The sequence below is a fragment of the Melospiza georgiana genome, chromosome 6, assembly GCF_028018845.1.
Source record: "Melospiza georgiana isolate bMelGeo1 chromosome 6, bMelGeo1.pri, whole genome shotgun sequence".
Classification (NCBI taxonomy): Eukaryota; Metazoa; Chordata; class Aves; order Passeriformes; family Passerellidae; genus Melospiza; species Melospiza georgiana.
Genome location: NC_080435.1, coordinates 28,087,120 through 28,110,810, shown reverse-complemented (window position 1 = coordinate 28,110,810; position 23,691 = coordinate 28,087,120). Strand labels below are relative to the sequence as shown.

Here is a 23,691-nt window from a genome sequence, read left to right as displayed (position 1 = left end):
AAAATAGGAATTTGTTCCCAATCCAGTACATGACATTAAATTAAAGAATATTTTGATAAGGATAAATGTCAGAGGAGAATGAGATATGTAGGTATCTACTATGATCAGAGTCTGTTTTGTGTGTGGAATGTCAGTAGACTGTGTCAGGATGTGCTGAAGCATAGGATTGGTGAGCTTTTCCCCAGGTGAGAAATCCCACATTTCCTGGTCAGTTGGATGTTCCCGTTCTGCCCAGCTGCATTGAATTACCCTCTTGGTTTTAACCACCTTCCTGCTCTCCTGTGGCATGCTGAGCAAACAACAAGCTTGTCTTCTTTAAAAGTGGATCCCTTCCTAGTGTGATGCTTGAAATAATATTTTACATCTCCAGGCGTCTTTCCATGTTAGAATGCAGATATAAATTCATTCTTTTTCCTTTTGTTAGTAGCTTGAATGAGCTGGGAGGGAAGGTTTTAAAAGGACAAATACAATGAAAATGGATATTTGTGAAATACTTGAGTTCCATTCCACGTGAACAGAGATGTTAAAAGCCCCTTTAGCAGCTGTGTCAATACCAATTTTTCTGGTTCTTGAGTGGAGACATAAATTCAGATGGTGTTGGTTAAATAATTCACATTTGTTTTAGGTGAAAAATAACACCTGCTCTGTTTAGCAAATGCAGTGCTTTCATTTAAGTGATTTAAAAATTGATCACATTCAATTTGAGTACATTAAGGGATTTGCAGTTAGATAATTAAATTGATATTTTAAATAGCTTTAACTGTACTGTACAGTTGAGAAGTGTGCAAGTGGATTTTCAGATAAAACTTCTAGTTGGGTTTTTTTTTGAGATGAAAGACTGATGTGTTTGGAATATAGTTACAGACATATGACACTGAGTGGACAACTCATTTGAGACATACTGGAGGAAAGGAAAGTTCTGAATCAGGGATATTCTGTTTTCTAGGCATATCAGTTATTTTCATGTATATAGCAAACTGGTACTTGTAGGAAAAAAAATCCCAGAGCTGCAAAATACTAGCACAGGTTACTTAGATAAATAAAAATGCAATTTCTGATGCTGTGATTTTACTGAAATAATTATCAAGAAACAGATTTGTTTTTCGTTTTTTGGGTGGTTTTTTTGTTTGTCATGTTGGATTGTTGAATGAATTGTTTCTTCCCCAAGGAGAAAGCCTCAGTAACCATGTTTGATTTGCAGAGCACCAGAGATCATACTGGGATTGCCGTTTTGTGAAGCCATAGACATGTGGTCGTTAGGGTGTGTGATTGCAGAGCTCTTTCTTGGATGGCCACTGTACCCAGGAGCACTGGAATATGACCAGGTAGTAGAATAAATTTCACAAGCATATGTGCACTTTCTGCAGCTTAAGACTTTCAGGTCATTAAATACAGAATTTTAAATGCTAATAATATCCCCTATTACATAGCATTTCTTCAAGTCTGTTCAATGCTTTTAACGTAGCCTTATTGATTGTCCTAGAAACATAAATCCTGATTGACCCAGACTTGTGCTTTTTTTTTTAAAATTAAGTTTCCATTTGTCCTCTCCCCTCCATCTTATGAAATAGATGATGATGGGAAGCAAAGTTTGCTGCTACCATCACTGCATTATAATCTCTCTTTCATTTGCCATGAACAGGGTTGACTCTGGAATGTCTATTCAGATGTCAGGATTAATTGTGCTATGAATACTTTCTGATGCTTTCTGGAAATCCAACAAAGCTCAAGGATTTGAGAGCCTGTACTTCACGAGGAACAAGAATGAACTGTCACAATCATACTGTAGCTAGGCAGGGGTAAAGCTTGGAGCTCTTAAAGCTCTGCCCTTGCTTTGTTGGAGTTTTCAGTGCTGACACCATGAGCATTAGTGAGCAAACTTCATAAAACTCCATGTTGTTTCTCATGAAAGATGTAGAACATTTTTATTTTAAACACTTAGAAAATAATGTGGAATTTGGGAGGAATGCAATCAGCATCCTGAGCATGCCCACCTGGTTTTGAACTTTGCAAGTGAAGCAATCTCTGGAAAACCCCAGAAGGAGCAGCACTGGCTTCTTGCTAAGTTCTGGTCTTGGATTCAGCATTTAGTTCAGAGCATGTTATTTAGGTTATTCAAGTCCTGCTCATGAAGTGGGCTTTTGGCTTCCTGCACTGACAGATCAGACCTACTTTTCTGAAAATCTGTTTGTTAGAACCATTTTCAGGGGATATATTAATTTTGTGTTGATGTTGGTAATGTTTCTATTTCAGTTTCCTTCATTTACACGAAACTCAGCATTTCACATGGGGAAGTGAGCTATGAATGGAATGTGGGTTGATGCTTTGATGCATTTAGAAGACCTTTTTGTAGACTATTGCTGTTAAAATGGAAAATAAAAGAGGAAACATCTAACAACCCATATAACTCACTGTTCTTTTTAAGGATCAAGTGAAGGCATTTTGTTTTTTGGAAAGAATCTATAACGCTCTCTCAAAAATTTCCATAAACACAGCAAGTTTATTTACCTCTTACATATCATTCAAGTTTGCTGGAGGCCTCATTTAGCAACTTGCCTGATCCTCATGTTGGAGAAGTTGTGGTGGAAGAGGGGCTGCAACCTCCTCTGCACCATCAGGAATTGCCTTGTTGTAACTGTGCTCCCTGCAAAACTCGCTTGGAGAAAATGGATTCAGGGTTTTCCTCAGTATCCATGAGTACAGTAGGAGCAGGAGATGGCTTCCAAGGGAATTCCTGTCCTCCTGCTACATGGTGTGTGTCACTGAGCAAACAAACAGGCTTTGTGCTGCATTTCCCCCCTGTCCCCCTGGTGTGTGGCAGCCAACACACTGGCCCTTGAAAGGGAGCTCTTGGTTCTTCCATTCATTTGTGGTTAGAAGCAGTAACAGCTGTGTTTCTCAGAGGAAAACAGCCCTGGCTTCTGAGCTTTAATGCTCATTAGAAACAGGCACAGGCCCTTAACTGCTGAATTTTTGAATTAATGCACTGGCTTTCCCCCTTTACTTTTTAAGACTCTATGTTTTCTGAGGACATTATAAATGGTCTAGAAACATCTCTGGTCAAATGTTACTCCTTATCCCCTGAGGATGGGAATTATGGAGGATAGTAAACCCCAGAAGCTGTGTTTAGTTCCTCCCCACTTGAGTCTGTCACTTTTCAGCAGAAGCCTCTCATGTTCCTTTTACTCTTTACTGCCCATCAGTTTTTCTCCTCTCTGGTGCTCCCATCTCTCAAGTCCTCTCTCCTCCATTGACTTTATCTTCTCATCTCTCAGTTTCTGATTTGGTGTGTTTGGCCACTCTCTCCTTTTGATTTTTCCCCCTTTCTTCTCTCTTGTTCCCTGGCTGCTGCTCTTTTTCCAGGGGCTGGCTCACCCCAGCAGCCCCTCTGTGCTGTGGGACCCTCCCCTTCAGAAATTCAGTATCCTCTCCATCCTGACCTGCAGCAAGCTTGGTTTTCAGTTATTGCCAATTATACTTCCAATTCCAAGGTGGTTTTTTAATTTTGGAAGCAACGCTGCCTCTGGGATAACTCCCCCCTTATAGAGTGAGTTGCATGCCCAGTAGTTAAAACACATCATGTTTCAACAGATTTCTGCTGAAGCCTTGAAACTTAACTTTTCTAGGCAATCATATGATCACCAGCTATGATAGGTTATGCAAAATGCACAGTAAATAATCTAAAATAAATGCATTTTGATCATTTCAGAGCAAGGTTTTTTTCAGGCATAAAGCCAGTCCATTCAGTAGCAGATTTTCTTGGACAACAACACTATCTTTTGCTGCCTGGAGCTTGTACAGACACTCCCTTTCCATATGGAATGCTTCCTTGAAATGCAGGTGTGTCAGATGTGTAAAAGACTGATACACTGGAAACAGCAAATGGGAAGGATTTTAATTTAGTTACATAATGAGAGCAGGCCAAAAAAAAAATCATGGAAATTCTGTAAGCAAACAAAATACTCCTACTGATTTTCCTGTTTAGAATGAAAAAAATACATTTAGGATTTGAGTGGGTTGAGGAGGTGATGGCAGCCACTCTCCCCAGCTCCTTGTACTGTCAACCAACCCAAAAAGCTTGCTTATATAGGTCACCTGAGAGGTTTGTTTGTGTGTGGCTTTCTCTAGAGATGGAGAGAGCAGTGCCGAGTGCTCAGGGTTAGGCTTCTCCCCTCTGTAAGATGTACCCATGGATCTCTGAGCATGGTTCATTTTGTCATTTCTCAAATGAAATTACAAGTTTTTAACTGTGTGGGGATCACGTTTTGAAAACAAGAGGTAAATGCTTTTCCCTGTTCTGTTTTTTCCTCAGATTCGTTATATTTCACAGACTCAAGGTTTGCCAGGAGAGCAGTTGTTAAGCATGGGAACGAAAACTGCAAGATTTTTCTGTAGAGAAACAGATGCACCATATTCTAGTTGGAGATTAAAGGTAAACAGTGTAATGTAGTAAAAAAGAGCACCATATTCTGTGAGCAGACAAAGGAGAGAAGCCAAGATTCACTACAAGACCATTCTGTCCCTGGTGCATCTCCTGTGGTTTTTAGCAGCTCCTGCTCTTTATCCCTTCCATTTTTTCTGTCCCCCAAGGTGCAGCTGCCAGGCTGTGCTGTGGCCAGGTGGGGAATTCAGATTAAGCCTTGTATCTCCAGAGGTGCTCAATGAATGTGTTAGGTTTGTTTTCTTCCCTTTTTTGCTCTGTTCCTGCTTTTCACTTCATGTAAGGAATTTGTCTCTGAGGCCCACACTGCTCTGACAACATTTGTCCAGAACTGGCTTCAGGATCAGAAGTTCCTAACAGGAAAAGGGAGATTAAGAAATAACATGGCTGTGTATACAGCTCATTTCTTTTAGATCTCCTGCTAAACCAGCCTTTGTTGGCTGAAAGCTGCAATACAATGGGTGCAGACAAAGTTAAAACAAAATGTACTTTTGTGTTCTGCACACCTTGCTTCTCTCTAAGCAACATTATTGCCATGAGCAGTGCCTTTGCTTCCCACACAAATAATTTACTTTTTCTAAAAATTGCGTTTCTCCATGGCCCAGCTTTGCTGGGTTTACAGAGGGCTCGGGCAGCACTTGGGGCTGACAGGGATCTCTGCAATAACAAACAGCTGCCAGCTCCCATTGCATAAGATCCCCCCAGCAAGTTGGTAAATCCCCAGCAGCTCTGGGGTTATGTAACATTTCTGCAATTACACCCACACCTGGTTAATCCCTCCCTCTGCTTGCTCAAGCACTTGGGCTTTAGGTGACACTTTACATCTGCCTTCTCCATGTCAGAGCAAGTTCTTGGTGCAAAAAGCCCTCCTCACTTCCAGGAGCTCCTTGTTACCTTGAAGAGGTTAATTAGGGGTTTTGATATGGGCAGTTGCTCATTACTTGCAGTTTTGTCAAAGTTCATTTTGGAAGCTTTTCTCTATTCTGTGTGTTAAAAGCTTTTTCCCCGAAGTCCCACCTTGCCTCTTGCAGCACCTACTGTCTGTGTTGAGGAAGGAAAATTGTAACAGAAGGTACTATACCAACTCGCAAACCATTCATTCTCTAGTGTGTTTTTGTTTCATACTGAAGTATTTAAAATATTTACACCATTTGATGTGTATGTGGAGGAATAAATATAATAATAAAAATAAATATAAATAAAAATAAATATAACAATGTTATTAATAATATAATAATAAAAATAGGAATAAGCATAATAATAAAAAAAGAAAAGAGGAAACCAAGAAGTTGAACAGATACTGCCTGGTTTTTGGTTTATTTCTTTCACAGTGATGTGATATTGCTGCTGCTTGAGGTTTAAGGTCTGGGTTTGAGAAAATTGGTAAAATGCAATAACAGAAAAGCTGTGATACATAAAAATACAGGAGTTTCATTAAACTGCTCTATGCTAGGCTTTCAGTACTTCCTGTGTGATTCATAAACTATCTGTTGTAATCCAGTACTGTGATTTGTCAGATGTAAAACGTTCTAGTTATTGTCTTTTGATTTAGAGAATGGAAGTAGTCTGTAAAGCAACATAAAAATATATAACTGATATACTAATAATTTGGGAAAAAATAGTGGTTTTTAAGTCAATAAGTACATAAAGTCACTTTGTAGTTATAGGTGACCTTTTTTGACAGATTCTAAACTAAGCTTTCCTTTTCTCTTTGTTGAGACATTGGAAGAACACGAGGCAGAAACAGGTATGAAGTCTAAAGAGGCCAGAAAGTATATTTTCAACAGTTTGGATGATATAGTGCACGTGAGTATTAAAGCCTCCTTCCTCTGCAGAAGGAATGTGTGGGGATGACTGGTGATTTGAAAACATTGTACTGGTTTGGAAAGAAATGCCTTTTAGAATATTGTTTATTGTGCCTCAGTCATATTCACTCTTCTCTGCTGCTCTGAGGAAAATGTCTGGCTCTTTCAGCCCTTTGAGTTTTAGTAAAGATCTTCCTTTTCCATTGCTTGTGTTAAACAGTGGAACTTGTCCTTGTGGTGGGGGAACCCTTGAATTTTGTGTAAATTGTATACTTTCTCTTCTACCTTATCTGCCACTGTGGCAAAGAATAAACAAAGAATGCATATGGAACCTACTTTGTTTATTGTTTGATTTCAGTATAATTCTGTTAACAATAGAATTCTAAGTGTAGTTTCCTAAATTATGTTTTTAAAACCTGTTTCCTCACTTTTCTTTAGCTTTATACCTCTTTAGTCAATAAGAAAAAGCAGTTTTTTGTTGTCTTTTACATCCTGAAAAAAGGATCAGATCTTGTTGCAAGGTTGACATTAATATGTGCTTTAAATTGTTTTTTGAAGATCAACTCTGTAGTTCAAGTTAGACCATAAAAAGATCTTTATTCCAAATCTTACTTCTTAAATTGCAAGTCCCAGACTGGAATAAAGCCTTCAGCAGTTTTTAACTGGGGAGGTTGCAAGGGGGGAGTAGTGTGCATGCTTAAAAAAAGTCACCGATTCCAAGCCTGCTGTTTTGGGTTAAGACAAATCCACCATACCCCATGTGATAAAAATGCTGACTATCAGTATTTTATAGCAGAAAACAGTACCAGGAAGAGTTAAATTAATATGCACATCTTCTGTCTGACTGTTTTGTTCTGTGCCAGGTGAACATGGTGATGGATTTGGAAGGAAGTGACCTGTTGGCAGAGAAGGCAGATAGGAGGGAATTTGTCAGTCTGTTGAAGAAAATGTTGCTTATCGATGCTGATTTAAGAATCACTCCAGCTGAGACCCTGAACCATTCTTTTGTTACCATGAAGCACCTCCTTGATTTTCCTCATAGCAACCAGTATGTAACATAGAAATCTCTGTTGTTGCAATTCATTTGTATAAAAATGTTGTTTCTTCTGCTATCAGAGAGAAAAAGAAATCTTTCATCATTATTGCAGTGTCTTAGAAAATTCTTTCAAGTGCTTGCAGTATTAGATACATCTATTGGGTCAAGGAAACTGCTTGAATTACTTTGTTTTTCTCTGAAAGTAACAGTTAGGGCAATAGATTCCTAAGTTGGTTTTATGTATGATTGTTAAAATTCCAGCACTGCAGAAATGTGGGTGTGATTTTTGGAAGTATGAGGAGCCCTAATTGCTATCAGTCATTGAGGGCTAAGGTGGGCATTTCCTCTTGAAGTTAACATCTCAAATACTTCCTTTCATGTATTGATTAATGTGGAATATATTGAAACTTTTCTTGCAGTTCTGGAGTTGTATATTTCACCGTGGATTTCCTAAAGTTGCAAGCATTTCACTGAAAGAGCAAGTTTTTCCCATCTATTTAATTTCCTATCTTTCCTGTTTGTAAACAGCTGTTAGATGGAAAGAGAAAGAAACAGCAGAATTTTTCTTGAATTTAAAATATGCATCAGAGAGGCTTGATGTGACCATAGTAACAACAGTGTTTCTGTTTTTCTACCTGTGTGGATGGTTCTGTGAAACTGAGAAATGGAGGGTTTGAACTAATTTTTTTCCCCTTATTTTGAGGAATTGTTTTTTACCTTCAACAGCATGAAATGATGATTAAAGCAACTTATTTTCTGGTTCTGACAGAGTGAAGTCCTCCTTTCATATCATGGATATTTGCAAATGCCGATCAAACCTGTATGACTTAAGCAATTGCAATAAAACATCACTCATGAGATCAGTTGCCTCAGGCAGTGCAGCCAACCTGACTGCAAGCTTTTCCAAAATTGGTCCAGTGAGAAGTCAGGTAAAATCAATGGTTCATGTTTTTCTTGGTTTGGTTTTGTTTTACTTTGTTTTGTTTTTACTGTCAGTTCAATTAATGTAGTTTTTCTAATCAATTTGATAATTGAAAAAATTACATCTGTTAGGTGGTAAAATCTTCTGTCTTTTACTCTGTTTTTCCCCTAATGTTTTCTTAGACAAATAATTTAGAATATGTTCCAAATTAACTTACAAGCTGGGGTTGCCAGTGCTGTATTCTGGTGCCCTCCAGTGGCCCAGTGTGATGTCTTCCTGTGCAATGGATTAGAATCGTTCATTTTTATAAGTTTGTTTTAGTTATTTACTGTATAGAGTGGTGGGACAAGTGTGTGAGAGATGTAATTTTACAGTTCTAATAACCTTGCCTGTGTTGAATCTGTTCCCATAGGCATTAACTGCATCTGCCCACTCAGTTCTGCACCAAGGGATTCCACTGCAGGCAGGAACTGCTCAGTTTGGTTGCAGTGATGTTTTCCAGCAAGCATTGATTATATGTCCTCCAGCTATTCAAGGTATATTTATCTGCAATTGTCCCTAAAATATGAGTATTACTGCCTGGCTGTTAGCAATATTTGAGGTTTCTGTTATATCCACTTAAGGTTTATATTTAAACCAACTTAATTATGCCATTAAAAATCGGCGTGTGAGGCAGATGCAGATTCATTGCATCTGTCTGAAAGAAGCATCAAATCAGCACCTGCAGAAAATTATTTAAGCAATCCAGAGCCCATCTTCCTATACTACACACACAGAGAGATAAATTTATGTCTTGGGTACAATAGGAGAAAAAAGTGTGAAAGGAGAAGCAATAAGGAGGGTGTTCTGAAGTAAAATTGGAGAGGAAACAGGAAAGATGGAGTGAGTATCAATGTATTATCCTAGTAATAGTCATTTATGGAAATAGGAAGGCAGTTTATATTGTTTGCTTATTAACTTAACTTGATTATAGTCTTTGTTCCAAAGGTGTAATTTATTTATCTTGATGATGTTCAGCTTTGTGTTGAGATAGGTCTTGAAGTTATGGAATTTATAGGGAGTAGGTTTTTTTTTAAGAAGGACCTTAGTTTTCCCTCTGCATTTTAAAGCTTCGGAAATCACTCTAGATACATTCTGAAATGAAACAAACCAGAAATATTCTACCTAAACTTAAAGCCCAGGAAGTCTTAATCTCTATAGATAAAGACAGGTGCAGCAGACTTTATCAATAATATTTTTTGTAGCAGCTGCATTTACCTTGGATTCCAGAAACTTGAGAAAGGTCTGACTATTCACAGGCTGCTTCACACAGATTTCCTTCTGAGCAGTTAATTGTTTAAATTGTTTATGTTCTTTACACAATGACATACTCCATAATAAAAATACCCCACTATTGTTTTCATTATTCCCAGATGAATAAAGTGATTTATAGAAAAAAAAAAAAAACAGCACAAGCAGATACTTTATCTGTGATTTGTATACTGTATTCTTAATATGATGATAACTTTCCAAATTTAATTTCTGCTACAGCTGAAGTGGAGGGGATATATTGTTTTCATCACATAGGTGACGAGTTGCTGGCACAGATGAAAAGGGATATTAATGGTATCTGGCACTGCTTCAAAGTTTCCCAGCTTGGCTGCTCTGTGGAGTATCTGAAGTGCTAAAAGTCTCTACTTCTGTCAGAGTTAAGATGCTTCTCTTCTAGATGGCTGTGGGGAAAAAAATCAGTCAAGTGCATTTCAAAATGAAAAGCTTTGAAGTGCGTGGTTATAACCGAGTATTGTGTTATGACATGAGAGAATTACATCAGATGAAAACTTTCTTTCATCCTCTACTGTAAAGATTAAAAAACCCCATCCAAATCACTTACAAACTTCAGTGTAGTAATTCCTTAGTAGTTACCTGTGAACACCCCTGCTTAATCTTTGAGTAAAGCACGAGGCATGAAGTGCAGTTAGAAGATGAGACCAGGGATATCTTTTTCTATTTCCTAGCCAGTATTTTCTTCAAGCATGGCTGTTCTGTTGCAATGTCTGTTAAGAAAAATTCCTCTTTCATTATAGTTTGGCATTACTGTGTAAAAGAAATATTATTGTAGCAAACATTGCAGCATTGCTATAGGTTTGTTAGTTTCCTGTAATGATAATGAAATCTATACAAGATATGAGATGCATCTTTTTTTTATATTGTGCTCTGGTGAGCAGTTTGCATTATATATATTATATATTACATATAATATATTATATATATGATATATATTATGATATATATGATATATATATATATTTTGTATGATGTATGATATGTGATAGATTATAGATTTCTTACTTATTATAGATTATAGATTATTATATTATGGTTTACTATAGTTTGCATTATTTTGATGAAGAGAGGAAAAGGAGTATGGATTCTACTGCAAATATTTGATGAGGTAGACAGAAGATTTTACATTGTTTCCCACCAAAGAGGTGGTAGCAAAGAGGGACATTATACATGTGGCATTGCCAGCTATAAAATCTGAGAAGAATGTGTTTCAGCCTGCTGGAAATACAGAGCATGAGATGTGCAGGAGTCCATTCTGAGAAGCTTTGAAATGCAGTTCTGCTTACTTTTGCCTGCTTCCCTTCAACATCTTTTAATGTAGTTTGTGATAAGGAGTAAATGCTTAGCTCTGCAGAATTTTCTGCCAAAGTCATTCCTCCTTCTAGTAGTCTGTTTCCAGCTAGTAGCTATTGGCAGTTCTTTCTGGAAACTACAGCTCAAATATTTCTGCAGATAAGTTATGGCACAAAAATCTTTTAGGTGTTAATTTGTTTGGCTTGAAAGTCTAAATTATGGAATTAGATCATAAACGCATTTTAAAAAACAGTGAACTGTTTTAAAATTGTCCTCTATGTTTGCTCACAAAATACATGCAAGACTGCTGTTTGCCTAAAGCTTGTGTATGTTTTTCTCCCTGCCAGGAATTCCTACAAGCCACAGCAAACCCACCAGTTTCTCCCTGAGGGTGGATAATGCAGTCCCACTGGTGACCCAAGCCCACGCAATTCAGCCACTACAGATTCGAGCAGGAATCCTTTCTCAGGTTGGCCTGCTTTAAAGCAAAACTCTTCCTTACTGAATTAGTGAATGTTTTGATCTGCTCTGTGCTGAACTCCAAGCAGCAAGTGTAGCTGCAGTGAGTTGCCTGTGCCATAAAAGCTCTGTGCTCCCCAGCAGGCGTGGTCCAACCAGACGCAGCAGATCCTGGTTCCTGCATGGCAGCAGGTAGCACCAGTGGCAGCTCCACCAACATCTCTGCCCTCTGATCCTGTGGCTGGCCCACAGAGGCTTGGAGAATGGGGGTGAGTCCTGCTTTTGTGCCACACCTCAGTGGCTGGGATTTAACAAGGAGTGGGGCTGCTGGTGAGAAAGACCTGCAGTATGAACCTGCCTTTCCTTTTCCTCAGGAAGATGATTACCCAGGGCACCCACTACAGCTCAATGATACCACAGCCTCTTTTAACACATCAGATAACCTTGTCTGCCCCTCAGCCAATTAGTGTGGGCATTGCACACGTTGTCTGGCCTCAGCCTGCAGCTACCAAGAGGAACAAACTGTGCCAGAACAGGTCAGTAGAATATTTCTAAGACAGAACATATTCTGTGTTCGCCAGCTGGGGGCTGTGTACAAATCACAAACAGGATGGGACTGCTGGGAATGTGCCTTGAGCTGGTTTCTTTTCCAGCATCACCCTCATTCCATGGTTATGGCAATGAGAAGATACCAGCAGCTCACATCCCAGGCAGCAGACTGAGAACTTAATGCTACAACTTACTTTATAAGTTTTTTGACCAATCACACAAAGCAAAAGCACATTGAGAGTGGTTGCATCCAACCACTATAAGCACACATATCTTTGCTTAAACAATGCTTGCTTATTTCAAATACACCACCTGCTTGTAGGCCTTAAAACACAATGGACAGAGGTCCCTTAATAAGCTTAGAACTTCCTAAAATCTTGCTAGATAAACTTTCCTGCAGCTTAGGGAGTTATTCTAGCCAAGTGTTAATACACAGACCATTGTTCTATTTGTCCTTACTCTTCTACTTCTTACATAATTTTTCTGCTGATCAATCTCATGGCTACTGCTTAGCTCTAATCACAGTTCTGCTGTCTCTGAGGCCTGCCTTTTGCAGCTTTCCCAAAACCCTCTGACTTTATGGATTCCCATACCTGTTACTGCTGTGGGGAAGGGAACAACTTGTATAATGATATCTTTTTTGGACACAATTCCTCTTAGTCAGTCTTTTGGGAAAATGTGTCCTTTCTCTTTAAGTTATTTTGGTGGTAGACTAGATGGAACAATACTTGCAATGCGAATTAGTTTTCATTATTTTTTGGTTAGTTTGTGCCTTTCATGGTGGAATGTTGTCTTTGCAGCCTTTGGGAAGGTATAAGAATGTCCTGAGGTAGCTCTAATGAGATATTCCTATGTTTACATGAAGGAGGATATATCAGGTTTAGACAACTAAAAATAAAGAGAGGCTGTATAACAGGGCTGCTGTGTGCCTTGCAGTCACCTTTCACTGACAGCCAAAAATACTTCAGCTGCTTGCTGAAGTGCCATGCAAAGTAATGGCAAAGGTGTGGCATGTTCCATGAGGGGGAAAGTGTGTGGGTTATGTGGCAGTGTCAGCAGTCCTGTATTAAGCAAGGGGTTCATCTGGAGGCTACCAGCTTTTGTTTTCAAGGAGAATCCTTGCAGGAAACCCAGCTGGGTTTGTTTGCTTGTTTTTCACCCACATGGGATTTTCATCTGGTTTTACCTTCATAAGAACGTGGAGTTTTCAGTATACTGTATTCAATGTTGATGTCTTGGATATTACGTACTTTTTGTCTGAAACCATCCGTGCCAAGTATTTTTGCCTGTGTTTACTGTGTTTTTCTAAATTGGTGGTTTTCTGTGTTTTTCTAAATTGGTGATTTAGCCTACATTGCCTGCTATTTTTTTAAATTGGTGACTTAGCCTACGTTGCCTGCTTTGGTTTTGTTGAAAGCAGCCCAGTTTTCACAGGCTGAGATTCACTAAATGCCAAATTGTTGTTGTTTCCTCCTCAGGAGCAACATGCTACAAAACACCAACATCCAAAACTCAGCCTTTATCTCTCCAAAGATCCTCAACCTGAAGGCTGTCAAGAGGATAAGCTGTATAGAAGCACAGGACAATCTGAACTCGGAGGGGCAGGAGGCCTCTCTGAGGCTGGCCCCTGAGCCCCCTGTCCCCAGCAGCCCCCGGCAGGCGCTGTTCCTGGGCAGCTCCCCCAGCCCCGTCAGCGTCATCACCATCAGCAGCGACACTGACGAGGACGACGTGGCGCGGACGCACTCGCTGAGGGAGTGAGCATCACCTTGGCTTTTGTCAGGCTCGGCTTAGATACAGCTGTCCCAGCCATTTAGCTTTGCTGGTTTTCCCATTCTGTGCTGCTTTAGTGAGTGGGTCTGGGCTCCACATTCAGGGATGGTGAGCTCTGTGCACAGAGCAGGGAGACAAAACAATTCCTGCTCCAGCTGGGCACCAAGGACAAATGATCCCAATCTCAGCCCCAGAGCACAAACCCCGTGGGCTGCAGAGAGAAAAACAAGCACGGTGGGAGTGCCTGGGCTAAAGCTGGAATGGGACAATGAACTGCAAGGGGCAAATGGAGCAGAACTGATCCCAGGGAGAGAGCCCGGGAGCGCTCGTGCATTTTGGGGCCATTTTGGGTCATCTTGGGTGCAGCCCTGGCTGGGCTCTGGTGCTGCCCGAGGTGGATCCATGGAGGAGGTGCTTTGAATCAATCCCTGCTTTATTCTGTAGCTCTGTCCAGCCTCTGCTCTAGGGCAGCCTTCTCAAACCATCATTAGCACTGATGCGTTCAGGTTTAGATTTCATAATTTTGATTTTCATGAAATCTAAACCTGAAGGCATCAGTGCTAATGATGCTTTGTATTGCTTTAGTATGTAATTCTGAACTTTATATTCAATTCAGATTTTGTACTGCTTTAGTATATAACTCTGAATTTCAAATGAAGTGTTAGCAAGTTCTCCTCACAGTCTAGTTAGACAAAACAATCCTTTTCCAGCCCAAGGACACCATTGCAGCTTCAGGCCTAAAATGTGTAAAACAGCAGTGAATTGAGGAGAGGAAACTGGGAGGATGGGACTTCATTACCTTGGACAATTAACCCCAATATGGAAATGGACCAAAACTTATAAATAGTGTGAAAACTTGTGACTTGTAGTCCATCTTGGGGGTAGCCCTGGCCAGGCTCCTGTACTGCCCAGGTGTATCCCTTGAAGGCCTATTAATAAATCCCTACTTTATTCTTTAACTCTGTCTAGCCTTTGTCCCAGGTAGCCTCTCTAGGCATCAGCACAGCTAATGAATCTGAATTAAAAAAGGAGAAACATTTTGCTCCTAATCAATTTTCAGCAGAAAGTTAACTCTGTAGCACTCTTACTGAAAGGGAATAGCACTGTCAAAAACCTACCACATTAATCTGTGTGTGTTATGCCTTTTCAAACCATAGTTTTTTTAGAGCTTTTTTCGTAGTGCCATGCCCTATTTATTTCTTAAAGAACAGTATCTTTGCTGTATATACTTCATGTTACCATTCTAGCAGTAGCACCCAGTAGATACTATTACATACCTGTGGGTAGAAAATACTTCTCTAACAGTGTGAAAAGGTGAACCTTTGGCTGTATTGTCCTCCAGTAAAGTTTTCTTTCACAGAGCCATCACAGAAGCATGCAAGGCGTAAAAGTTTAATGTTTGTTTGACTTCCTCCTTACTTGTAATAATTCTGAGCTGGAGGAACATGTATTTTACATCTCAGCTTTGTCAAAAGTTTCAAGGCTCTGAACTGCTGTAGTAGAACATTTTTATCTACTTGTTTTATTATTGATTCAGTAGAAAAACAATTACCCATTTAGTAGGTTTCAAAAAAGAACACTGTAAAGGTTTAAAACCTGGTTTGAATGTGAAAGAAAGAAGGAATTGGATGTTAGTTTAGATTTAAGGGGTCTTTTGTAATGATGGGCTGTGACGGTTTTCACAGAGGTCTCAGGCTGAGGGGAGAGATGAGGATCTGACTCCATGTTTCAGAAGGCTTGATTTATTATTTTATTATATATATTACATTAAAACTATACTAAAAGAATAGAAGAAAAAGTTTCATTAGAAGGCTGGCTAAGCTAAGAATAAAATAAGAAAAAATGATAACAAAGGCAGCTGTCTCGGACTCTCTCTGTCCAAGCCAGCTGGGCTGTGATTGGCCATTAATTACAAACAACCACATAAGACCAATCACAGATGCACCTGTGGCATCCCACAGCAGCAGATAATCATTGTTTACGTTTTGTTCCTGAGGCTTCTCAGCTTCTCAGGAGGAAAATCCTAAGGAAAGGATTTTTCCATAAAAGATGTCTGCTGGGCCCTTTTTTATTGCACAGTTTTACCTAGGTGAGAGATGAACGTGTGTTTGCTGACTCTGTTTGTGTGTGCAGGTGTAAGGGGAGCCTGGAGTGTGAAGCCTGCCAGAACACCCTGAACATGGACCGTGTGTGCTCCCTGAGCAGCCCCGACAGCACGCTCAGCACCAGCTCCTCTGAGCACTCCAGCCCCTCTCCTTGCAAGAGATCCAACAGGTGAAAACTCAGCCTCCGTGCACCAGAAAGAAAGGTCTTCGTATACAGCAGGCCCAGCTGATACTAACAAATGCACAGGTTTTGTTATGTTGCCAGCTGGTGAGGGTAAATGATCTGTTTAAAAATGGATCTGCTGGCCTGCAGTTGCCCAGCACAGACTGCTCTGTTCTTGTTCCTAACAGATCTGTCTTGCTGCAGTGCAAGCTTTCAGAATACTGAATGAATGGTGTTCACACAGAAAATATAAACATGTTGCATGCAACTTCCTTTGGAATAAAAATGTTCTAGAGTACCAGGATTAAATAAGCCTGAGTAGTATGTGACAGGTTTGGTCACCATGTATTTTTTAATTTTTACAGCCTCTGGTTTTCCCATTGTGTATCTTGTAATCTTTTATGAAATTGATGCCTTTTTTTTCTACTAAAAGTAGGGCTCACTTAGGTGAACAGTGTTGCTGTGCTGTGAACAGCTTTTAAATGTTTTATCTTCACTGCCTCGTGTCTAGCTTGAGCCTTCAGCAGTTTCATGGTGCAAAATGAATTCTAATTAAGGTCCTAACGAAAAAAGTTTGTTTAGAATAATTAAAGATTCTGTCAGAGCATGTATTGACAAGGAGGTGAAACTCTGAGTCTGTATCAGGTAGTCATTCTGGTTTGGTAGTTAACTCTGTCAGTCCTTTGGTATTCTTTAATATCAAAACATTCAAAAATTCAGGTAAGTTTTTATAAAGACCTGCTTGATTTTAGGGTATTTTCTTTGAATTGTAAGGAGCTGACCTGTAATTTACTTCCCCTTGCTAATTCACCTTTGTCAATAGCAGAGGAGTGTGTTGGATTCTGGTTTCAGTAGCATTCTACAAAGTCATATAATTAGCAAGTCTAATCAAAAGTTAATGATATGGAAGTACAATTAATTGTTCAGTAGTTGTCACATTGTCACTGTTTGTTACTTGAAAAAACTACTCAGAATTACTTGATTCTGTTGGTTGAATCTTCAGGCTTTTGTGCTGGCCCTCATAGTGTCCAAGTACTCTTCACAAAAGGTTAATTTTCACGAGTGGTTTTATTTGTGATGTCCTGTTTTAAACAGCATGCAATAAGGACATGTTGCATGAGCTGTAAAATCACTAAAGGACTTGACCTTGCATTTAGGCATTAGTGAATTCACTGCTGTTTCTTGTATGCTTAAAGTAAATCATGTATTCCATCAATTTTTAATATAAAGAAGTTATTTCTTTTCTTTGAGCCTTGCAAAATATGGGTAGGATGAGTTTGAATATATGTGCTTGTGTAATTACAGTGCATCATTTTTATCCACCTTTGAGCAATTTCTGTATATAATTTAACTCTAAATTATAGTAATTTCACTAGAAATTTAATGTGTTAATTTAAGAAAATGTACCTCTATCAAAATCTCTCTGCTTCATTGCAATACTTTTATTTTTTGACAGCATGTCAGATGATGAACAGGAAAGTGGATGTGATACAGTGGATGGTTCCCCAAGCTCAGACTCCTCAGGACACGACAGCCCCTTTGTGGAAAATGGCTTTGTAGACAACAACAATAAAAATAAGGAAGCAAGAGCCTCAGTTAACCCTGAAACCAAATCAACTGTTTGCACAGTAGTGGTACCACCCATGAGACTTGAAAACAGGTTACATCTTGAGGAACAGATGGTGAATACAGGTAAATTAGTTCAGGTGTTTTTCTATGCCAGTAGATAAGAATAGAAGTTTCAGTATTTATTTATTATATACATATTTACATATATATATATATATATATATATATGAATGAAGATTTTGATCTACTCAAGCAACTGCTAATCTGTAGTAACCACTCCTAAACAGTGCTGGGGTTTGACTTCAATTGGTGTACTGTATTATTATTTCTCCCTGCATGCCTAAGCAAATGAAGCCTTATCTAACTGTTGCCAGAAGAGAATAGTGCCAACAAAAGCATAACATTGTTTATTTCTTCCCTTGGAAGATGCTCCGTGCCAGCCACTGAGGAAGGGTCGGTCCGTCCTGGGGAGAATAAACCAGTCTTGTGTGGTGGGGAGCCGTCAGCAGAAACTGGCATCAGCATTCCATCAGCACCATGGCAACTTCAGTCAGGTATGTGCACTCACGCCCAGCAAGCCCCAGACACTCCACAAGTTGAGTTCCAAACCGAGCGCTCGCAGTTTCAGTCGCTGTCTGTGGCAGCTGCAGGTTTTCAGCAGCTTGAGTAAAGAAGTGTTCAAATCTTGAAAAGTGGATTTCAACTTACTGGGCAAGTCATAAGTATCTTTTATTTTGGGTAATTATCTTAACACAGCTGACTCTATTTAAAAAAAATGACAGAAAAGCCACACTGGGAAAATTGTCAATGCTTGCACTATATCAAAACGCCAGACAAAAAGAAAAATATGTTGGCATTTATTATTCCTACATCCAAATGCTAAAATACTCATAGTGTGCAGTTAAAATCTGCAGCTGTATGGCAGTGTTGTTCTGTCAGTAGTGTGCATGAAAATCTTTTAGTTTGAGTGTCCAGAGGTGAGATATAGCTCAGCAAACCCAACTATTTCTTACCTTTGCTGCCAGGTAATGAAGCTGGAGGGGAGATGAGACTGTGATTGTAGTTCCATCCAATGTTAGAAGATACCTAAAGCTAATTTAAAAGTTACTTTTATCATTGCCCAACAACGCAGCAAATGTGTCTGCTGTGGCTGAGGACTGAAGCTGACACGTAATATCAAGCTTAAGCCCCTTTTAATTAATTATCTTGGAGCTGTGGCTGCATTGAGCTTTTGGTTAGATAGCTGGAGGTACATTAATGTTAGAGCAGTACCTGTTTGTGTAAGTCTTACAGAGAAACTGTGAATATTGTCAGTTAAATGCTAAATGAAAGCATGCTATATGTGGATAAGAGGATTTAGCAATAATGAGTTGAATAGTTTAGATTGAAAGAAACATTTGGGTGGGTGACACAATGTCCCCTTCTGCATGATTATGCAAAAGGATTGGTTTAATTAATTCTAAGCAAACCTTAATATGATCAGCATGGTATTAATTTTTAATCTCTTCAGTGTCTGCAGCTCCTCAGCCTCTTGGCAGAAAGTGTAGAACGTTATTTTTCATTACAAAAATTTATGCTGATCCTTCCTTCTTTGGTAGATGCCCTGTGTAGTTTGAAATCTGCATCATTTAATGGGTTTAATTGATTTTTAGTCTTTTCTCTTTATAACTGTTAATGATTGCCACATCTTCCTGTGATCATAGACCTAGACTTCTGTTTGCCTAGTTGTCTCAGATATTTTTCAATCCGTTTATTATTTTTCCTGCTCTCCTCTAAAATTTCTCTCCTATTTGTCCTCTTTGTGCCTCATTATGGTGCCCAAACTGAATGCAGCATTTCCAATTGATGCCAAGCCAGTGCTGAGTAGAGTGGAATAAGCACCTTGCTCATGTGATACATGGTATTTCTGTTAAAACAGCCCAGCATGGCATTTTATCCATTTTTTTTTCCCCTTTGCAAGAGCATTAAAAATAACTTGTGTTCCGTTTTCCATCTCTTATTGTCTGTGCTGCTGCCTAAATAGCTAATGTCTCTTTTTTTTGTGCTGTCGAAGCATTAATAATCCCTGTCTCTATATTCCTCCCGATTTTAAGTTGACTAGTTTTAGTGCATTCTCCTCCATTTTTCCCCTCTCTGTGCTCCGTGGATCTCTAAGCCCTGCCTGTTTCTCTCTCTCTCTCTCTCTGTGTGTTTGTGTGTGTGGCCAGGTCCAGCACTTCTCCTCGGGGCCGCAGGAGTGGAACAACGGCAACTTCGCCCCGCGCCGCCCGCAGCAGCCCCAGCAGCAGCAGCCTTTCCTGGTGGGCACCGTGGCCAGCCACGCCTTCTCCCTGCCCCAGGGCAGCCCCAGCCACCTGCCAGGCAGCTCCCACCTGGGTGGGCAGCCCGCCTTGCTGCCCTACGCCTCCCCGGCGCCCGTGGCGCACCTGCTGGCCTCGCCCTGCGCGTCGCGCGCGCTACTGCAGCACCCGCCCTACGGGCTGAGCCACCCTGGCAATGGCATCGTGCACCAGGTGCCCGTGGGCATCAACCCCCGCCTGCTGCCCTCGCCCAGCCTGCAGCAGACTCAGTACAAAGCCCTCTTCCCGCCCCACTCCTACGTGGCCGCCTCGCCCGCCGCCTACGCCGCCTTCCCGCTGAGCCCCAGCAAGCTCGGCCAGTACCCCTTCATGTGAGAGCTCGCCCCGTGCTCAGGAGCTCTGGCTGGAGAAGAAACGTGGTGTTTGTTACGTATTTAGCCATGGCACAACAGGAAAATTATTTTTTTGAATCATGTAGACTTGGGTGCAATTTAAACAACTCTGAGCTTTAAAAAAAAAAAAAAAAAAAAAACAAAAAACAAACTCACTTTTAATGTGTTTTGCACATTTGGTATAACTTGTCTTTGGTCATGTTATCTTCTTATATAGTAACTTTAGACAGGTGACTTATGGGAGCAGAAATCTGGTTTTGCTCCTGCTATTTTTTATAAAATTGCCTTCTAACTAGTGCAAGACACGTCTACATTTGGGAAGCCATTCAGTGTACAGAACTAGAGCAACAGATGCACATGTGTCAGCAGTACAGGTGTGGAAGTAAACTTGTTTGTGTTGCGTATCTTGGTGTTTAAATGTTGAGTCACTTACCTAAAAGTTGAGCTGTTGTTCTTCACATTGCATGTGTCTTTTGCATGGGCAAAGAAAAGGCCTAGACATTGCTCTTAAATGTTGTTGTCCTAATAATCTCAGCTGCATTGTAAACTGTTCCCACACATAGTGCCTTAAATATTTGAGGTTGTTAATGTTATTACTTATATATAAATGTTGAGGACTGCAGCACTTAAAAATTCAGATCTGCTGATTTTTTGATAGCGTAATGCTCATTTTGGGTTTTGTGTGGTATTATTTTAGTATTGGGTGTATTTTCCTGATTGAGAAGGCAGCATGTTTTGCTGTAGCTGAATTTTGCTGTCTTTTTTTCCCCCCCAGAATGATCTAGCTTCAGGACAGGACTTTAGTAGTGCTTAAGGAAAGTTGATTCAGTAGCTATTGAGTCGAAACATGCAAGACAGTATTTCATACTGGTAAATGGAACTGCAATACGACCTAAGTAGTTTATTTTAAAAGTGTTTGTCTAATTGGACATAATAAAATGTTTAGAGGTGAGGTAGGCATGACTGACTAGCTAATGAAAGGAGAAGCCAAGTGCTCGTTGATCCATGATGTGGTTTCATCTTAGCTTGAGCAAACCATGCAGTATTTAATAACTAGTAGCAGAATATTTACTGTTGAAGCTTGAAAAAGATGTGAGTTCTTTGTGTGCAATCTTTCATTTATGCATGGGAGAGATTTTAGTCTTTTTACATTAATAGTATTTGTTTTAGCCTATTGTGGGTGTTTGCTTATTTAATACATTCCGTCAGGGACGTAAATTACATGCTTTTTGCATTATTATTTTTTTTTTTCTCTCCTTAGGAAGTGTGTCTTTTCGTTTTTTGTTTTGTTCAAATGAAGTTGCTTTTGCAGCACCAAAGACTTAATCATCCATTTCCTATAAAAGGTAGCTACTTTTTCATAGACCTCAAGTATACTGTAGTGTAGAGATGGGATTTATGGAAGGTATTAAGCTGAGGCTGTGTTTTAGCTTATGGGCAAGTAATAAATTGTATCATTTATCTTGAATGTATCATAGATAAGCTGCTATATAATGATTGCCACTTCAGATAGCTGTGAAATTAGGTGATTAACTAGTTCTTTCTTAGCCTTCTAATTTCTGTACAAGTCTAATTACATGAAATAGAAGCTGGGGTTTGGGTTTGGTTTATTTTATTTTTTTTTAAATTTTTGTTTTGTTTTCATGTTTGAAGTGTCGTAACTACTATACTGTAAATGATGGAAGATGATTGCATATGTTTTTTTGGGGTGTGTTATTTGCATCAGTATTTTATCTCCATTAACTTTGAGCTCATCACTGCATATAAGTGGATGTATTAATGTAACTTAATTTTTTTATGTTTTCATATTGGCATTGTGTAGACACTTAAGAAGCTGCATCTTGCAGGCTTGACTTAACTTTTTTTAAAACAAAATCTGGAATACAATCCTTGCAATGTTGACTGGAATAAGAGTGCAAAGCATTTGAGTTTAACTCTGTCAATAAGCTAATAACTGGTAATCTTTTTCTTTACTCCACTAACACAAGCAGTGTTTTATTTAATGAATGTCTGAATGAAATAAATGTGCCTACACTTGATTTATTTTTTAAGTAATAACTGAAATACAACAGTATTAGAACAAAAAAAAAAAAAAAGAGAGAAAATACCAGCAGTACATTTTTAATCACACTGAAAATTAAGAAACGTAATTTTTCCCAAAACTTTCAATGTTTTTAGTAATCAACTCTATGCATTTTGTACAAGTGTGTGTGTATATAAAGTATACATTAGCAACTTAGGAGTATCCTGATGAATTTGAAATCTTACCAACCCGTATGTAAAGCCTAAACATGGGGAGTCAAATTGGATGTCCACCTTTACCACTTCAAACTCGTGCTGTTTTTCTGTTCACTCCCTTTTTTTGGTGCTCACTCCATTGCAGGCAATGGACACACCAAGAACCACCAATGCAAGCAGAGCACGTTGATTTTTGTATCCTGGTAACAAAAACCAAACAAACAACAAAAAAACCCTGCTCTCTTTTTTTTTTTTTTTTTTTTTTTTCCTGGGGCCATGGGGATCATCATGGGTCTGATGTATTTTCTGTCCTTTCTTTTTACTGTGCTTGAGGTTTGGAGCTGACGTGCTTGTTGAATTGACACGGTTCTCTGTGTATCACCCCCACAGTGTCCTGCCCTCTGCAGGGAAGGGTTGCTGGAAATGCTCCCCCAAATTAGATCTGCTGCTCTTTCTTTGTATTGTAATCTTAGAAATGTCTGCATTTCAAAGAATGAAATATTTGGGATCCTGTCACAGCTTAAATTCAACACCCCAGGTGACTTTCCCCCCTCCTCCTGCAATGTACTCTGAGAGAACAGACTCTTGTCACTGCAAGTGTCTGGAGCCCATCTGCAGAAAAATAAAAGCTTTCAGGGTGAGGGCCTTTTCTGTGAAAAAAGTCATCCTCTGAGAAGCATTTTTACACAATACCGTTTTAATGCCTTTTTTAAATAAAACACTGCATGACTATGGAATTGCATATCTGCATATTACTTTAATTTGCAAGGTTTTATATGATGAATTTCTTGTGTTCAGTTTTTAACTTCAGGGTGTTTTATTGGTCAAATATGCTACTGTATTAACTCCTCTTTTTTTGTTTTGTTTTAATTTTTAAATTTTCTGTTTTTACTGCTAATTAACGTGGTTTGTGTTAAGTAAAAGTTAAATCACACTGCAAGCTGTAGGAAGACTTGTTCTAGAAACACCCAGTGATAGAGACTTGATTAATGAGGTTGAACTGTTACTGTTTAACAATTTGTAGACTTGTGGCTTTTTTTTTGCTTTGGATTTCTCTGCTACACTAGTTGGCCATGTAGCAATTGCACTGTGCAATATTACAATATGAGGACTGGGAAAATTTTTTATGGATGTAATGTCTCTTACAGTTTGCGATAGTATTTCTTTCTAGTTCTCAGTGATTTAAATGTGACCAAGCCTTCTGTACTTTGTCACAAAAAGCGGGTTTTCCAGGTGACTATTTTGGTGAGTGTCAAAATAAGAATTTATGGTGTATTACTGTCAAGATTCACTTTGAATTAAAATATATATTGCAGCAGA

The 23,691-nt window shown here is 39.3% G+C and overlaps 1 protein-coding gene across 4 annotated transcripts in view; it reads left to right on the top strand.

Moving 5' to 3' along the window:
• Window positions 1-23,691, top strand: part of HIPK3 (homeodomain interacting protein kinase 3) — a 69,153-nt gene extending 45,462 nt beyond the window's left edge. For 2 of the 4 annotated variants that reach the window (XM_058026227.1, XM_058026228.1), the window contains exons 3-16: window positions 1,202-1,325; window positions 4,313-4,432; window positions 6,161-6,247; window positions 7,110-7,294; window positions 8,052-8,211; window positions 8,617-8,740; window positions 11,171-11,292; window positions 11,424-11,551; window positions 11,657-11,818; window positions 13,310-13,588; window positions 15,738-15,878; window positions 17,329-17,564; window positions 17,868-17,995; window positions 19,649-23,691. In XM_058026227.1, the coding sequence (XP_057882210.1) occupies window positions 1,202-1,325; window positions 4,313-4,432; window positions 6,161-6,247; window positions 7,110-7,294; window positions 8,052-8,211; window positions 8,617-8,740; window positions 11,171-11,292; window positions 11,424-11,551; window positions 11,657-11,818; window positions 13,310-13,588; window positions 15,738-15,878; window positions 17,329-17,564; window positions 17,868-17,995; window positions 19,649-20,116 (2,464 nt within the window). In that variant the 3' untranslated portion in view covers window positions 20,117-23,691. Of the gene's footprint in view, window positions 1-1,201; window positions 1,326-4,312; window positions 4,433-6,160; window positions 6,248-7,109; window positions 7,295-8,051; window positions 8,212-8,616; window positions 8,741-11,170; window positions 11,293-11,423; window positions 11,552-11,656; window positions 11,819-13,309; window positions 13,589-15,737; window positions 15,879-17,328; window positions 17,565-17,867; window positions 17,996-19,274; window positions 19,516-19,648 lie in introns of those variants that run through there. The other 2 variants (XM_058026229.1, XM_058026230.1) reach the window with 2 other exon arrangements.